This window comes from Balaenoptera acutorostrata, chromosome 7 (assembly GCF_949987535.1).
Source record: "Balaenoptera acutorostrata chromosome 7, mBalAcu1.1, whole genome shotgun sequence".
Classification (NCBI taxonomy): Eukaryota; Metazoa; Chordata; class Mammalia; order Artiodactyla; family Balaenopteridae; genus Balaenoptera; species Balaenoptera acutorostrata.
In genome coordinates, this window is record NC_080070.1 from 97,700,993 (window position 1) to 97,716,640 (window position 15,648).

Below are 15,648 nucleotides of genomic sequence, written 5' to 3' on the forward strand. Positions count from 1 at the left end.
GCTCTGGGGGAGATTACCAGAAATAACCAGATGTCAACTAAAGATGTTTTTAAATGTTATGGTATAAATGAAGTACAATACACATAGGACACCTAATCCCAGCAATTAACACATAATCTTCACTAAGGGAAATTTCTGACTCTAACGCGTTTTCTTACCTTTAGTTATGCAAGTGAAGTAGTCATTATCTCCTTCTTTTATTGGTTCACCAGCTGCTTTCCGTTTGTCTGGGTGATGTTTTAAAACCATCGCTTTATCTACAAAATAAGTCAGATTGAGATAATTTGTCCTTTTAGGCATCAAAGCTAAAAATAAAGATGAGCTAAATAGAGCCATTTCTAATAGCATAGTATTCATTTAAAAAATATTTTCTCCTATAGTAAAATATATGCTGATTAAACAGAAATTACAGAGAAATTGAAATAATTATTTTAAGAACTGGCCAAAGTGCCAGCACCCAAAGACAAGTGCCGTTCATATTTTGGTGTGTTTCCACACAGACTTTTTCCCCCTTAAACATATGCTTTCACAAATGTAGCTATAATCATTTTATATATACCAATTTAAGTTGTGATCAAAGAATTTTAATGACTACTTAATACAGTATTTCAAGTAGATTTATCATAACTTATGTAACTGTTTCCCTACTGCTGGATATTTAGATTGTTTCCAATTCTTCACTACTGTAAGTTAGTCAATTTGAATCATTTTGTAGAGAAGTATTTTTCCGTATTTAGGACTCTTTCTTCTTAGGACATACTCAGAGAAGTGAATCAGTGACTGAAAATGTAGGAACAAGTCCCGTTCTAAAAGTCATACCACTGCACACCCCTATGGGAACATCCTTTTCACCACAACCTCAACACTGGACCCAATTATTTAAAACATGATTATCACTGGTGCTCAACAAATTTTTTGTTGTTCTTTATTTCTACCCTTCATCCTTCATTTATGGAGGAAAGAGAGGCTGTCTCAGTTTTTTCTTCTTAGTTTGTGTGCGTCACTTTACAATGACTAACGGCTGGCTGTTAACATCTACTGAGCGTTTAATATGTGCCAGCACTATTTTTATCAGTTGATCTTCTCAGTAACCCGCTGAGGAAAGTACTGTTAGTTTCTCCATTTTACAGATGAGGAAAACGAGGCACAGGGAGGTTAAATAACCATGTAACCTCTATGCAACCTGTCCAAAGTGCTGGCCAAGCTGGGCTCCAGACCAGGCAGCCTGACTCCTAAGCCTGTGCTTGTACGCGGCCTCTCCTAGTCCGTCATGTTTGATGCTAATGCTTTCCACAACTGCTGTGATTATTCCTGTTTTCAAAAAACATGCAGTTTTTTAATTTATATTTACTGATCATTTCCTTTATAATTTATTCCAGTACTTATAAATGTAGAAGGTCCTTCATTCTCCAGAAGTTTGAGATATATGTTTCTATTTTAGTATTTTCTACGGTCAGAATTGAAAAGCTTAGTTTTTCAAAGTCCTAATACCATCAAATAATCCTCCCTTCTCTACTAATTTGTGATGCCTCCTTTATCACAGTAAATTTTACCAGGCTCTGTTTCTGGTTACCTATTCCTGTCCCAGGATTATCTTTAAAATGACTATAGCTTTCTAATTTGATGGTAACTTCCAAAAACTGTGTATTATTTTTGTATATTTTTCTTGCATCTGGCTACCTGACTCAACTCTTTCAGTTCTTAGGTAGATCCTATATTACCTACAAATAATATCTTTCTTTCTTTCTAATAGTTCTCTCTCCTTTAATATCGTTAATTCACTGACTGAAACTCCCAAATAGCACAAAAGTAATGGGCAGGTAAGTTTCCCCCATGGGTTTTTATGGGAATATCACTAATGTCACAGTTAAAAGTTTGTTGGCAGTGAGTCTGAAATACTTATCTAAGTAGGGAGTTAACTGCATTTCTTTTCAAAGTTGTATTTACCAAAAAGGAGTGGGTATTAAATTGTACTATATGTACTTTCACATTCTTCTTAGGACATCACACTGACATATTTCCTAAGAGAAATCTTGTTCATGGGCATTATTCTTTTAATATACTGTTGAATTCAATTTGCTATTTTTTAAAATTAATTTATTTTATTTTATTTATTTATATTTTTGGCTGTGTTGGGTCTTCATTGCTGCACGTGGGCTTTTCTCTGGTTGTGGCAAGCGGGGGCTACTCTTCGTTGCAGTGTGCAGGCTTCTCATTGCGGTGGCTTCTCTTGCTGTGGAGCACGGGCTCTAGGCACGCGGGTTCAGTAGTTGTGGCGCATGGGCTTAGCTGCTCTGCGCCATGTGGGATCTTCCCAGGCCAGGGATTGAACCCGTGTTCCCTGCGTTGGCAGGCGGATTCTTAACCACTGTGCCACCAGGGAAGCCCTAATTTGCTATTATTTTAACTGGGTCCTTTTTTTTTTTTTTGGTATTATATTCATGGGTGATATTTGTAGTTTTTTAAAAAAGCTCTTTTTGCCAGGTTTTAAAAATTAATTAAGAGTCGTTTTAGGTTCACAGAAACATTAAGAGGATGATGAAGAGCTCCATATACCCTCTGTGCCCATACATGCATAGCCTCCCCTCCCTGCCCCTCCTCATCAACATCCCCCACAAGAGCAGTACACCTGCTACAATTTTTTTTCCATCTAGCTTTTTTTTTTTTTTTTAATTTGGCTGCACAACGTGCCTTGTGGGATCTTAGTTCCCCGACCAGGGATGGAACCCAGGCCCCAGCAGTGAAAGCGCTGAGTCCTAACCACTGGACCACCAGGGAATTCCCACTGTTTGTTAACAATTGATGAACCTACACTGACACATCATAATCACCCAAAGGCCACAGTTTTCACTCTTGGTGGTATACATTCTGTGGGTTTGGATAAATGTATAATGACATGTATGCATCATAATATATAAAGTAGTTTCACTGCCCTAAAAATCCTCCGTGTTCTACCCGTTCATCGCTCCTCAACGCCCCCAACCCCTGGCAACCATGAACTTTTTAGTGTCTCCATAATTCTGCCTTTCAATGCCAGGTTTTCATACTAGGATTACATTAATGTCACAAAATGAATTGTTCCAGAAACAGTTTACATTCAGCATAAGAATGTTCAATTCCTTAAGCATTTGAAAAAAATTCATCTAAGAAATCACCTAGGCCTAAAATATTTTTTAGGAGATAATTCTTGGTAACTCTTTAAATTTCTTCAATTCCAAAAAAGCCAATTTTGTCAAATTTTCAAATTCACTGCATTTAATAGTGGTCTCAGTTAAAAATATCTGCTGTAATTGTTTTTATCCTTTCTGTATTTCAATATTTGTTTTTTCTTCTCGCAAATCCATTGTAAGATATTGTTTTATCTATTTTTTCCCTCCATCCTCCTTAGTACTATTCTTTTAAACATTCAAATTGAATGCCCATTTTATTTTTTCCCTCCTTTAAAAAAGGTAACATACGACTTCCCTGGCATCCCAGTGGTTCAAACTCCACGCTTCCACCACAGGGGGCCCGGGTTCGATTCCTGGTTGGGGAACTAAGATCCCGCATGCCACACAGCGTGGCCAAAAACAAACAAACAAACAAACAAAAAACGTAACACAATAGTTGAAGGCAATGAACTTATTGATGGTACAGCTCTAGCTGCCACCCCGTATGTTTTGACAGGCAATGATCTTACTTTCATGAAAAGAATCTATTAATACAATTTTTATTTCTGTCTAGGTGCAAAAGAGTATATTTCATTTCCCAAGTGATTTTGTTTTGGTTTGTTTAATCAGATCTATTTTATTAAATTGAGAGAAAATTTACATAGAATAAAATGTTCAGATTTTAAGTATTCGGTTCAACAAGTTGTGACAACTGTATACACTCACTTAACTACCACCCAAAAGAAAATACAGACTATTTCCATCACTCAGAGTTCCCTTGTACCCCTTTCCAGTCAACTCCTGACCCCTACCACCTGGGGCAACCTCTTTCTGATTTCTGTCACCACAGATTATGTTCGCATGTTCTTGAAGTTCATGTAAATGGAATCATACAGTATGTCTTTGTATCTGACATAATGTTTCGAGATTCACCACGTTGTGTATATTAGTAATTTTTTGAAAACTGCTGAGTACTATTCTATTGTATATAGCAGTTTGCTTATCCATCATCCTGTTGGTGAATACTTGGTTGGTTTCCAGTTTTTGGATATTGTGAATAAGGCTGCTATGAATATTTCTGTACAAATCTTTTTATGGGCATATTTAGTTGTTTCTACATATACTGCAAGGTTTCAGAAACTGTGACAAATACACTTTTGGTTCTTTTAAGCTCCAAGATTTTTCTTATAGTCAAGTGTATTATCAGTTTCTCCACTAACAAGAGAAGCCATTTTCACCTTCTAGCTGGTTTGAGCAGGAAAGGAATTTACTTAAAGGTTATTAGGCGGCTCACAGGAACTGAGGGTCTGAGTATCAGGCCTGGAAGCTAAGTAGCCAGGAACAATAATCACAGCACACCAGGCAGTTCAGAGGTGTGATGACCCCACCACTGCTGGGCACCGCAGGGACCGAGCACAGGCTCCTCCCACGGCCAGTGCTTGGGGAAAGCCACAGCTTCTCAAGGCGCTGCTCTCCCACCCCTGCTGTCAAAACAGGTGCTGCTCAGCTCGGCCTAACTCACGTCGTTCTCCTCTGAAATGCTGAGGAGTAAAACCTAAGTCACATGCCTACAAACATTCTCAATCTCAAGTCGTATCTTTTTATAATAAATCAGGCAACTTTTCTTCTTTATTTGCAATTACTGTCTCTGTTACACTCATTCTGACCTCTTCTTTAGGGAAATCTGACATCTCTTTATTCTTTCCTTCTGAATCTTGGGAACATTCCTCAAGGCGGTCCTCTGCTTTACTCTGTTTTCTAATTGTACGTCAGTCAGCCTTTCTAATTCTAAATGCTGCTCTCCTGTTTTCAGTTTCCAGGCAATTCTACTTTTTTCTCGCTAGTCTCTTTCTGCAGTGCCTATGCTACTCCCCCCGCCCCCAAGGCAGTGTCTTCATCTCTCACTGACAACATGGAGCAATTAAGTTTTCCTTTGAACCTGATTATAAAGTCTGAGACAGGTGATGTCTCAGTTTTTTGTTGGATAGTCTCCTCTTATGCTACAATGTTTTTTTTCTTCATTGACTTTTCCACCTAGTCACCTCTAGTCATTCATGTACAGTAGGGCATCCTGAGATTCTCCTATATTCTGTCCCAGGGGTGGGGTTGGGAGAGGCAAAAGATGTCACCCAATATTAAAAATAAGGCAATGGAGGCCAAAGAACAGCTGTTGTGTATATTTACTGAAATTTCAAAGACCTACCTCTCTGCCCTTCCGCACCAAAGATAGTTTCTGGGGTGTTTTGAGGGTACATTAGCAAATGGGCTTTTATTGTACATTCATATTTCTATTATTATAAAAAGTCTCTATGATTTTTTTTAAATATTATAGTTGATTTACAATACTGTGTTAGTTTCAGGTGTACAGCAAAGTGATTCAGTTATATATATATATATATTTTATTTTTCTGATTCTTTTCCATTACAGATTATTACAAAAAGTCTCTGATTTCAAATTTTTAAGAGGCATAATATGAAACAGTTTTCAGTTTAAAACATGGGAAGTATTTTAAGCTAAAATGATTAAATTTAGAAAATTCAAATCAAAGATTTTACTTCCATGTAAAGAATAGCAAACCTACATGCATCATTTGCCAGTGTGGCAATTTTTCTTCAAGAAGAAAACTGAAATACCACTGATAGTACTCAAGTACTTTCTCTTAACCCATCATTCAACTTTTCTAGTATATTCTTTTCAGATAATGCAGAAAAGGAAAAAAAGACCACTTGCTTTATCCACACGTAATTGAATCCCTAATTTTCATTATAGCAGTTCAAAATGTCAACACATTAAACAAAATTAAAACTTTTTACACACTATTATGTATCAAATAAGCTTTAAAGATATATTGTACAACAAAGGGAATACAACCAATATTTTATAGTTAACTATAAACAGAGTATAACCTTTAAAAATTGTGAATCGCTATATTGTACACCTGTAACTTATATGATATTGTACATCAACTATACTTCAATTTAAAAAATAAATTAATTAAATAAATAAAATGTAAAAAAACCCCACCAACCTCCTTTATGTGTGTGTTTGTGATAGGATTCAAGAACTAGAAGGATCTCAAACGTCATCAGTCTTACATTATTATTAGGTTTGTCTGTGCTAATGATTATAAATTTACAAACAATAACTTTGTATTTTTACTTTTGGACGAGATTTCAGAGAGCAATAAGTAGCAACTGTCTATTTTACAGTGATAGAGGAAAGAGAACAACAGGCTGCTTCTGAATAAATACTGAGAATATTCAGCAAGGTGGCAGAGAGTGAATCGTCAACCCACATAGCGTTAATAATCTGTACAGTCGGGGTGCAAAACTTCTGGCAACAGAATATTCAAAAATTAATCTCTATTATCCCAATAAAACAAATGGACTTAACAGAAGCAAATGGATGTTTCTTTTACAATTATTATACATTTTTTATCTTTAGAGAAAGAAACAATTCCTTCACCTTAAAACACCAACTGCTTTCCTAGCTCTCAATCACTTCTGGTTCTTTCACAAATTATATGTGTCAAGACATATTTGGTATCTGTATGCTATTCTTTCATACAGTAAGACTTTGCAAATACTTTTCCAGGGCAAATGAATTTTCCTGGCATTTATGTATATTGCAAGGACTATTCATATGCACTAACATATGCTTAATCTAAAATCATGCCAGCTTTTAAAGAAATCCAATAATAGGTCTAAAAGAATCTCATAAATTCCTTCACCTTGTTAAAAAATATTTCCTGTGACTTTCCTAAATACAAGCATTAATGAGAAAATTTTGAGTTTATCTACTATACTTAGGCTCAACTAGCATTTTTCAGCGTGAAGTAGGTCTCATTCAGTCATCTTCCTCCAAGTGCAAGACTTTCTCTGTCCCTGATTCCCTCCTCCTTTTCCATATGTCCACAATCTTACCTCCTCTGACCTCAATATCCATTCTCTAGAGTAGAGGGCAGAACACTGTCCTAAGACAAAACAGAAAACTCATCACCTTCACCTCTTTCATGAAACTTTACTAATCAGGTGAACCGAATGGTGTGAGGAATTATGTCCACAGGACTGCAAAGGACAGGACAGTTCGACAGTTCAGAGCACTAAAGGGATGGTGTTTCATAAGGCCTATGAAGACTGGGTTGCCAACAATTCCTGCCCCCCCCCCCAATTTTTAACCTTGTCAATGAAAAGGACAATGAAACATCAGATAACTCTTTCTTGGGCAGAAGAGACAGGGTGGTATCAACAAAGATGTGACCTAAGATCACAAAAGAATATTGAAAAACCTAAGTAACAAGGCAACTTCCACTAAGTATAGCTGGCCATACTTCCAAGGGGAGGTGAAATATTATTTTTTAAAAGCTTGCCATTGGAAGAGTGTTCTTTATCCTGTCACAAACACACACACCCACCCCCTGATTTCTTGTTCCTAATGAGAAAGTCCATTCATGAGACTGCATTTTTCTGGTTTTGAAGGTAAGAGACTGTGGTTACACATCATTATACCATACAACACATGTTAAATCTAGAGTTATGGCTATAGACTATGATTTTGCATACCTTTTCAAGAGGATAACATTTCCTACACCAGATATTTGATTATTTCAAAATAACTAAGTACTTACGAGCTGCTTTAATCTGTCTCTGTGTAGCTTTGTATCTTACATGGCCGAGTCCAAGTACTGCATAATGATCTTGGTTCTGATAAAGACACAAAAGGGAGTCAAGTATGAAATGAAGCCATATATCCTATTCCTTGTGTTGGTACCCTAAAACAGTTTCCCAAAGTGAGACTCTCATAACAGAAGTCTAGTGAGATGTTCCATGTTCCATATAAAATGGGTTCTGGGACTTACCTGGTGGTGCAGTGGTTAAGAATCCGCCTGCCAGTGCAGGAGACATGGGTTCGAGCCCTGGTCCAAGGAGATCCCACATGCTGCAGAGCAACTAAGCCTGTGTGCCACAACTACTGAGCCTGTGCTCTAGAGCCGATGAGCCACAACTACTGAGCCTGTGTGCCACAATTACTGAAGCCCACACACCTAGAGCCCGTGCTCCTCGGAAAGCCACTGCAATGAGAAGCCCATGCACCGCAATGAAGAGTAGCCCATGCTCGCTGCAACTAGAGAAAGTCCACGTGCAGCAATGAAGACCCAATGCAACCAAAAAATAAGTAAATAAATGAATAAAAAGTAAAAAAAAAACCAAAAACGGGTTCTGAGGTCATGGAAGTTTGGGAAATGTAGACCACTGTATATAGCCTTCTTAATAATTTGTATGCACAGAAGCCAAACAAAGGCTCTGAGAAGTCCTGCAATTAAAAAAAACAAAAATAAAAACAAGCAGACGGAAACCTATATAGCCCAGCATTTTCCAAAACTTGACCAAAGAACCCTTGGTCTTGTATTTCTCTTAATACATGTTAATATGCTATGGCCATCCTTAAATCAAGGTACAGCCAGGAAGACTTCAGAACTGAGGGGATCATTACAGTAGTCCCAGTAGGTTGGGCCAGTGGCAATGACAGGACAGGAGCCGTGGAGCAAAGAAGGCTGGATGGAAATTTTGAGAAACTGGGGATGAGGCTTCTCTGGATAGGAAGCAGCTGCTTTCATTTCTGCTTTGGTTAACATCCTTGCAAATCTAGAGATTGAGGCAGCACCTGAGTGAAGGCTCCTTACTCAAAGGGTGTATCTAGTACCGGAGAATGAGTGGGGAGAAAGAGGGGTTGAGGGCATAAAACACAGGAGAAAAAAAGTCAAATAGGGTTGATTGGTTTTCGTTTAAATTCAGGACTGCAAACTCCCTAAGGATGTGCTCCTTTATTATGTCTGGCACTCACACTTTGTTCCAGTTGGTTTGCTTTTCCACTCCCTAAGACTATTATTACGTATTATTACATACTTCAGTCCTCTAGTCTTTCCCTAAACCTCACAGACCCTGCTCCACCCTCGCATCAATGGCCTTGCCTCCTGCTTAATGAAAAAATTTAAATTATCCTACTCAAATTCCAGCATCTTTCTGCCATCTTACCTGCATCCATGCATCTTCTCCCTTTCCCTCACCATTGAGAAAGCCTATCCTACTGAGACAAATTACTCCATCCCTCCTCTTGGTTCTGAATACCATCTTCTCTATGTCTCTCAAATGCCAGCATCTTTCAATTGTCTTCTAAATTTCAACTGGATTATTTTCATCATTGTAAGAAGAAGCTCTGTCATCTCTCATCTTTAAGACCCTCCCATGACCCCACTTCCATTTCTTTGCTGCCCATCAAAATTAAACTTCTTGAAAAAGCCATCCACAGAACATTTTTACCCCTTCTAGCATTCATTTTCAAACCACTCCAATCTAGTTCTGCTCTGTCCATTCTCACCCCAGGGGCTATGAAGCTGCTCTCTTCAGTGTCAATTTCCAGCTGTCAAACACAAGATGACCCAGCTGCCTTCACTCGACTTCAACTCTCAGTGGCAGCACAGCTGACTCTTTTCTTGAAACGTTATCTTCCTTTAGTTTCTGTGAATCCACTCTGTTTTCCTCCCACCTTCCAGTAGCGTTTTTCAGCCATTTTGACTGGCTTCTCGATGCCCCGCAAAGCTCAGTCCTACGGTTCTTTCTCTCTCTATACTTTGGTCCAAGGTGACGTGACCAATGCCAGGGCTAGAAGACGGTAGGTGCCCTGTAAATGCTCGCAACTCCCCAGTTCACTCTAGTGCAGACTCCTGAGCTCCAGATGCAGAGACACGACGTTCCCCACAAACTTCCTTCTCCTGCAACCCTGTGCTGGTGACTGACACCACAGTCTAGCAGGTGACTTAAGCTGGGATGATCACGGGTCTTCCGAATATGTTCCCTTCTCTTGGGTGGCACAGCCCAGGTCTCCAAGACCTGTCAAGTCTACCTCCCCAAAAAGCAAATCTGTCCCCTCGTCCTCAAAACTTGGCTACAAATTTAGTTCAAGCATCAAGCACTCATTCGCAGGCTTAGATTACGGCACTAGCCCCATAACAGCAAACTGTTCCCTTCCCCTCCGGTCCTGCCCTCCCTTTTCAAGCAAGTTTCTGTACCGCCAGGAGAATTACTTTTCTAAAATTAGCTCAGAAACTTTTGATGACTTCTTACTGCCCCCAAAATAAAATATAAATTCGTTCCTTGGCATGGCATGAAAAGGACACTACAGAGTTTCATCTAGCCTCTGTTTTCAGTCTAATTTCTCACTGCCACCCCTCAATATGCTACTCTACCCTTCACCAATCCCCAAAGAGGCAGTGCATATTCTTTTACTCCTTTGTGTCTTTGCACATCTATTCCTTCTGCCCATAACACCTTTTTTCCCTTCTTGTTTCATAAATTGTCACTTAACCTTTTAAGACCAACTCAGACATGACTTTTTCTGGATTTCTCTAGCAGAGATAGTATCCTAGGGCTACTGCTATCCCACTCAGAGCTTAACAATAAACAGGTGCTCAATCATGATTATTTTGTTGAAGCATCTTAAAACATGGTTTAATAATGGAAAACTGCATCTGACCGAACAAGATTCAGATATTAAGTACCTTCCAGTCTTTGGGATCAAGTGTTTTCAGCATGGGAAACTCTTCTAACTGCAATTCTTCATCTTCTGATTCCTCTGATAACTCTTTCTTATCCTCCAGTTCCTGAAAAGAGGCAGAAGCATTTCTGTTTCTCCTCTTAACAAAAGCTTCAAACCATCTTCCCACAGGTTCAACTTGACAGAGTGTTGAGGCTGTGATTGAAAGCGTTAAGAGAGGCTTCAATGTATTGCATGGAATAAATCTGTTCCAAGGCAATAAATAAGATCAAAACAGTGACAGCATCAGAATATAATTTTAAAACCATCAACTGAGAAAATAACTGCAGTAATCCAGTTAACATGAGGGTTAGCAATAAATAATCATTTCCTAGTATTTACAGAGAGAGATTCAATCAACCTCTTCCAGTTATCTGACAAAACAAGGCACTGAGCAATGTCAACAATAAATCAATACTTTTCTGGGGATATGAAAGGAAGATGAGGAAAAGGGAGAGATGTTGCAAACTGCTTTCTTTTTAGACTTATAATAAAGCAATAAATAATTATAAACTGTCAAGAGCCAGCCTCATCAAAAAAAATCTAAAAACAACTCAAAATATCTTAATTATTAAAACCTGAATTTAGATAGCTTTCAAAAATTTTAAGAATTCACTAGCAATGATTTTTTCTGAAAGAGAATTTTCAAGCAGCTAACAGGAATTTACTAATGAAACTGTGCTTTAGTGGAACAGCTTTGAATCTGAAATCAGAAGCTCTGGATTTCAGTGCAGGTCCGACAATTAGTAGCTATATGAAATGAGTCAATGATGCCTTCAACTGTAAAATGGGAACAATACCTGTCTTATCTGGTTTCTTAGAAGGAATGACAAACGATAAAAGCACTTTGAAAATCACAAACAGTTAAAATAAAAGTAAGTCTTTATCATTACTCCTGGGAAGTGGGGTAAGTCACTATATATGTATACATTAACAATTCAAAAAGGTAGTTTGGGTCAGGAAAAAAGTGAGCATCTTAAGTTTAATTTCATATTTCAAATGAAAGCAAAAAGCTTTACTGTCTGGTAAAAACTCAGATTTAAGTCTTCCCTTGTACCTAATGGCCACAATTTTGTAAAAATAGCTGACTTTTCATGTTTTGTGTTGGGAAATTAAGATTTCTTCTACCATTCACAGGAGAGCATTCAAAAACACTATATTCAAGAAGTACTACCTGTGTAGTGTGGGTGTGGCTTTCAAGAACATGACCTTTCAAGCCTTTCCCTCTACTTGTGAGATTACACAGAAGCTTCTGTAAGCAGGAACACAACACGTGCCGTGAGATACGTCCAAAATCACATACAACAAGCGTCTGTATACGTGGCTATGGTAATCAATGAAATCACTGAAATTAGAGACTCTTTAAGTTTACAATACCATGACTGTCCTGGGCTATAAATCTAAGAACCTACAGCAGCAGGACAAATTTCACCCCCCTTTTTTAAAAAACTGAAGATAGTTGATTTCTACAGAACAAGTTTCACTTAATGACTGCCTTTAAAAGTCTGCCTACACGGGCCTTACCACCAGCATACACAGTGGTGTTTTCATATTGAATATGAGGAGCACTGTCTGAGTTGGGACATTTAAAAAACGAAGCCGGGGCAAACGTAAAAGGGGAGAGAGGTGTTTAACTGAGCGCCAGCTGTAAGGCTTTGTAGGGCTCCCGGCACGTGGGGTGCTCGCTGTGGGCAGTCTCCTGCCGTAGGCAAGATTCTTATAAGAACCTTTTTAGGGTACTGGAGGGTTCGGTCCCGAACTCCTCCGCCCAATCCATGAGTCAGCAGCCGCGAGACAAGGAAGAAACTGCGGGGGCAGAAAGAAGACGCCCCCCTTCCAGTCTGGGGAAGGACTTCTGTATAGCAGGGAGCAAAAAGACACTTGTCACGGCCCCACACTCTTTAAGCTAGTTGCCAGGGGCAAAGGTAGAGAGGTTTCGGGGTCGCCAAGGTGGAGGACCGAGGCAGGGGCTGCTGAGGCTAGGCTGAGCAGGGGTTGGGTGGGCACGTACCAGAGGTCAGAGCATGGGTGATGGCGGTGCCCTGGCCTTCCGCAGCGCTGGGCAGGAGCAGCATGATGGCGCCGGAGCCAGCCCCGCGGGCGCAGCAGTTCGCGTCCCAGGCGGAGGGCTCTCAGAGTCCCGCCAGCTCTACCTCCCCGTCCGAGCCTCGCGCCTTGGCTCTACGATGTCCAGGAACCGGCGCATGGAGACGACCAATAACTACTTCCGGGATGAATCTTTCGTGGTACGTAGGCCAATCCCACCCCCGCCAACGTATGCGGCTGTCTAGGTCCCACTGACTCAGATCCGGGTGGGGACCAAGATCCACGAATGAAAGGTTCCTAGGTTTATCAGTTCCCTGGTAAAAAGGATTATTTGCCTCGTCCAGGTGGGATATGGAATACGTAGGACATGATTTTCTATAGCAGCTCTTACTATATTCTTTTCCTTTTTAAGTTAACTACTACTTTATTAGTTTGAATTGAACCGTTGATTTTAGTAGGAGCTGTACTTGTATAAATAGAGTGATGTGTATGAATTAGTATTGAGAATAACTGTTAGTATATACATTCATAGAGAATTCTGTACATAAACCTGTAATGCGTTTGTGTTTACCTAAATAATAATAGGAGCTAACGTTTGTGCTATTACTAATTTACCTGGGCTATCGCATTTAATACCCATATCATTTACAGAAGAAACCCCTCTGTAGTATTAGATTCTAATCCAAGGCCAGCAATCATTTTACCCTGCTCTGGCAGCATGAAGTTTCTTTCAAGATATTCCCAATTACAGGACTCTGGGATTTAACTGTTTAATGTTTAATTGTTTAATAAAATCAATTATACTTCTGCTGTATGATTCCTTCTAGGACTGAGGTCAAATGCAAGAATTAGCAAAAAGAAACCAGTGGGTGGAAATTCACAGACTCCACCTCCATACACAGTATGTGGAATAGGTTGTGCAAAAGAGAAGAACTGATGTGCCACTCTTCTGCAAAGAGAACCAGAAATTAGTAAATTATTATCTAGGAATTACATTTTCACTGTTAAATACACTGAATTGGCCTGTGTATCTGCTGCATGACAAAATTGTTACTTCAAAACTGACATTTCAAAAACTAAGCTAATTATCTCACCCTAAAACTCTTCCTGACCTGTAACCCCTGTTAAAACAAGCTCTAAGGCTCAAGGTAACCTGACTCCACTTTCTTAATAATTTTTTCTCACACCTATCCCAATTATTCTCACCATAACCTCTAAGAGCATGAAGGTTATTTTTTTTTAATTGTGGTAAAATACACATAACATAAAATTCTCATCTTAACCACTTTAAACTGTGCAGTTCAGTAGTGCTAAGTACATTCACTCTGTTGTGCAACCAATATCCAGAACTCTTTTCATCTTGCAAAACTAAAACTCTTATATGCATTAAACAACTCCCCATTTCCACCACCCCTCAGTGCCTAGCAACCATCATTCAACTATCTCTGTGAATTTGACTACTATAGGTACCTCATATAAGTGGAATCATACACTATTTGTCTTCTTGTCACTGACTTATTCCCTTAGCATAATGTCCTCACATTTGCAGTATGTGCCAGAATTCTTCTTTTTAAGGCTGAATAATATTCCATTGTATGTACATTTTATTTATCCATTCATCTGTTGACTGGGTTGCTTCCAGCTTTCGGCTATAGTGAATAACGTTGCTATGAACATGGAGGTACAAATTTCTCTGAGACTCTGCTTTCAATTCTTGTGTGTCTATACCGAGAACTGGAATTGCTGGGTTATTTGATAATTCTATTTTTAATTTTTTGAGGTACTGCCATACCGTTTTCCACAGTGGTTACACCGTTTTACATTTCCACCAGCAGAACACAAGGTTTCCATCTTCTCCATGTCCTCACCAACACTCTTTTTTTTTTTTTTTTTGATAATAGCCATTCTAACAAGTATGAGGTGGTATTCCATGGTTTTGATGTGCATTTCCCCAGGGCCTAGTGAAGCTGAGCATCTTTCCATGTGCTTCTTGACCATTTGTATAACTTCTTGGGAGAGATGTCCATTCAAGTACATTGTCCAGTTAAAAAATTGGGTTGTGTTTTGTTATTGAGTTTTAGTTCTTTCTTTCTTGGCGGCTCCACAGGCTTGTGGGATCTTAGCTCCCCATCCAGGGATTGAACCTGGGCCCCTGCAGTGAAAGCTCTGAGTTCTAACCTCTGGACCGCCAGGGAATTCCCGAGTTTTAGTTCTTTATATATTCTGGATATTAACCCCTTATCAGATATATGACTTACAAATATTTTCTCTCATTCTGTAGGTTGCCTTTTCACTGCTGACTGGGTACAGAAAGGTCAGGCTTTTTTCTTTTTTTCATTTCTAACTTCTACAATTGTCTAACTGCTCTCTTCCGTTCCTCATCTCCCGAATTCATTTCTTTCAAACCTGCTCTCTTCTCTGGCTCTCCTGTATCTGAAGATGGTACCACTCTTTGGCAGCAGGGTCAAACATGGAAACCGTTTACCTCCTCATCCCTTGTTAATGTCAAATTAGTGAACAACTTCTATTTACCTTCACTCTATTTATAAATCTAGTCACTACTCATTGCGTATCGAATAAGCCAGGTACTTTACAAACATTGTTATTTAATGCATCCACAATGCTGTGAGGTCAAAGGGGAAAATTAAAACACAGGGATTAAAGAAGTTACCCAAGAGTACAGAGTTTAAATGACTAAAGCAGGATTTAAACTCTGCGACCTGAGCCTGAGTTGATCTTGCAATCTGTTGCTCAGGGAACTCGCCACGGTGAGCGGCTAAGGGAGAGCGACGTTCCCTCCTAACAGCGAGACCTTCTCACTCCCCTTTGCTGCTCTCCCGCCGCAGCGCGTCTCCTCCG

General features: G+C 39.3%; 1 protein-coding gene across 2 annotated transcripts in view; it reads right to left on the bottom strand.

Annotated features, from left to right (window-relative positions):
• DNAJC2 (DnaJ heat shock protein family (Hsp40) member C2) overlaps positions 1-12,992 on the bottom strand; it is a 27,300-nt gene extending 14,308 nt beyond the window's left edge. Inside the window, exons 1-4 of one of the 2 annotated variants that reach the window (XM_007177319.3) lie at positions 12,755-12,992; positions 10,709-10,899; positions 7,778-7,853; positions 159-257 (exon numbers count right to left, since the gene is read on the bottom strand). In XM_007177319.3, the coding sequence (XP_007177381.2) occupies positions 159-257; positions 7,778-7,853; positions 10,709-10,899; positions 12,755-12,818 (430 nt within the window). In that variant the 5' untranslated portion in view covers positions 12,819-12,992. The remainder of the gene's footprint in view (positions 1-158; positions 258-7,777; positions 7,854-10,708; positions 10,900-12,754) is intronic. The other variant, XM_007177318.2, reaches the window with a different exon arrangement.
• Positions 12,993-15,648: the final 2,656 nt, after the last annotated feature.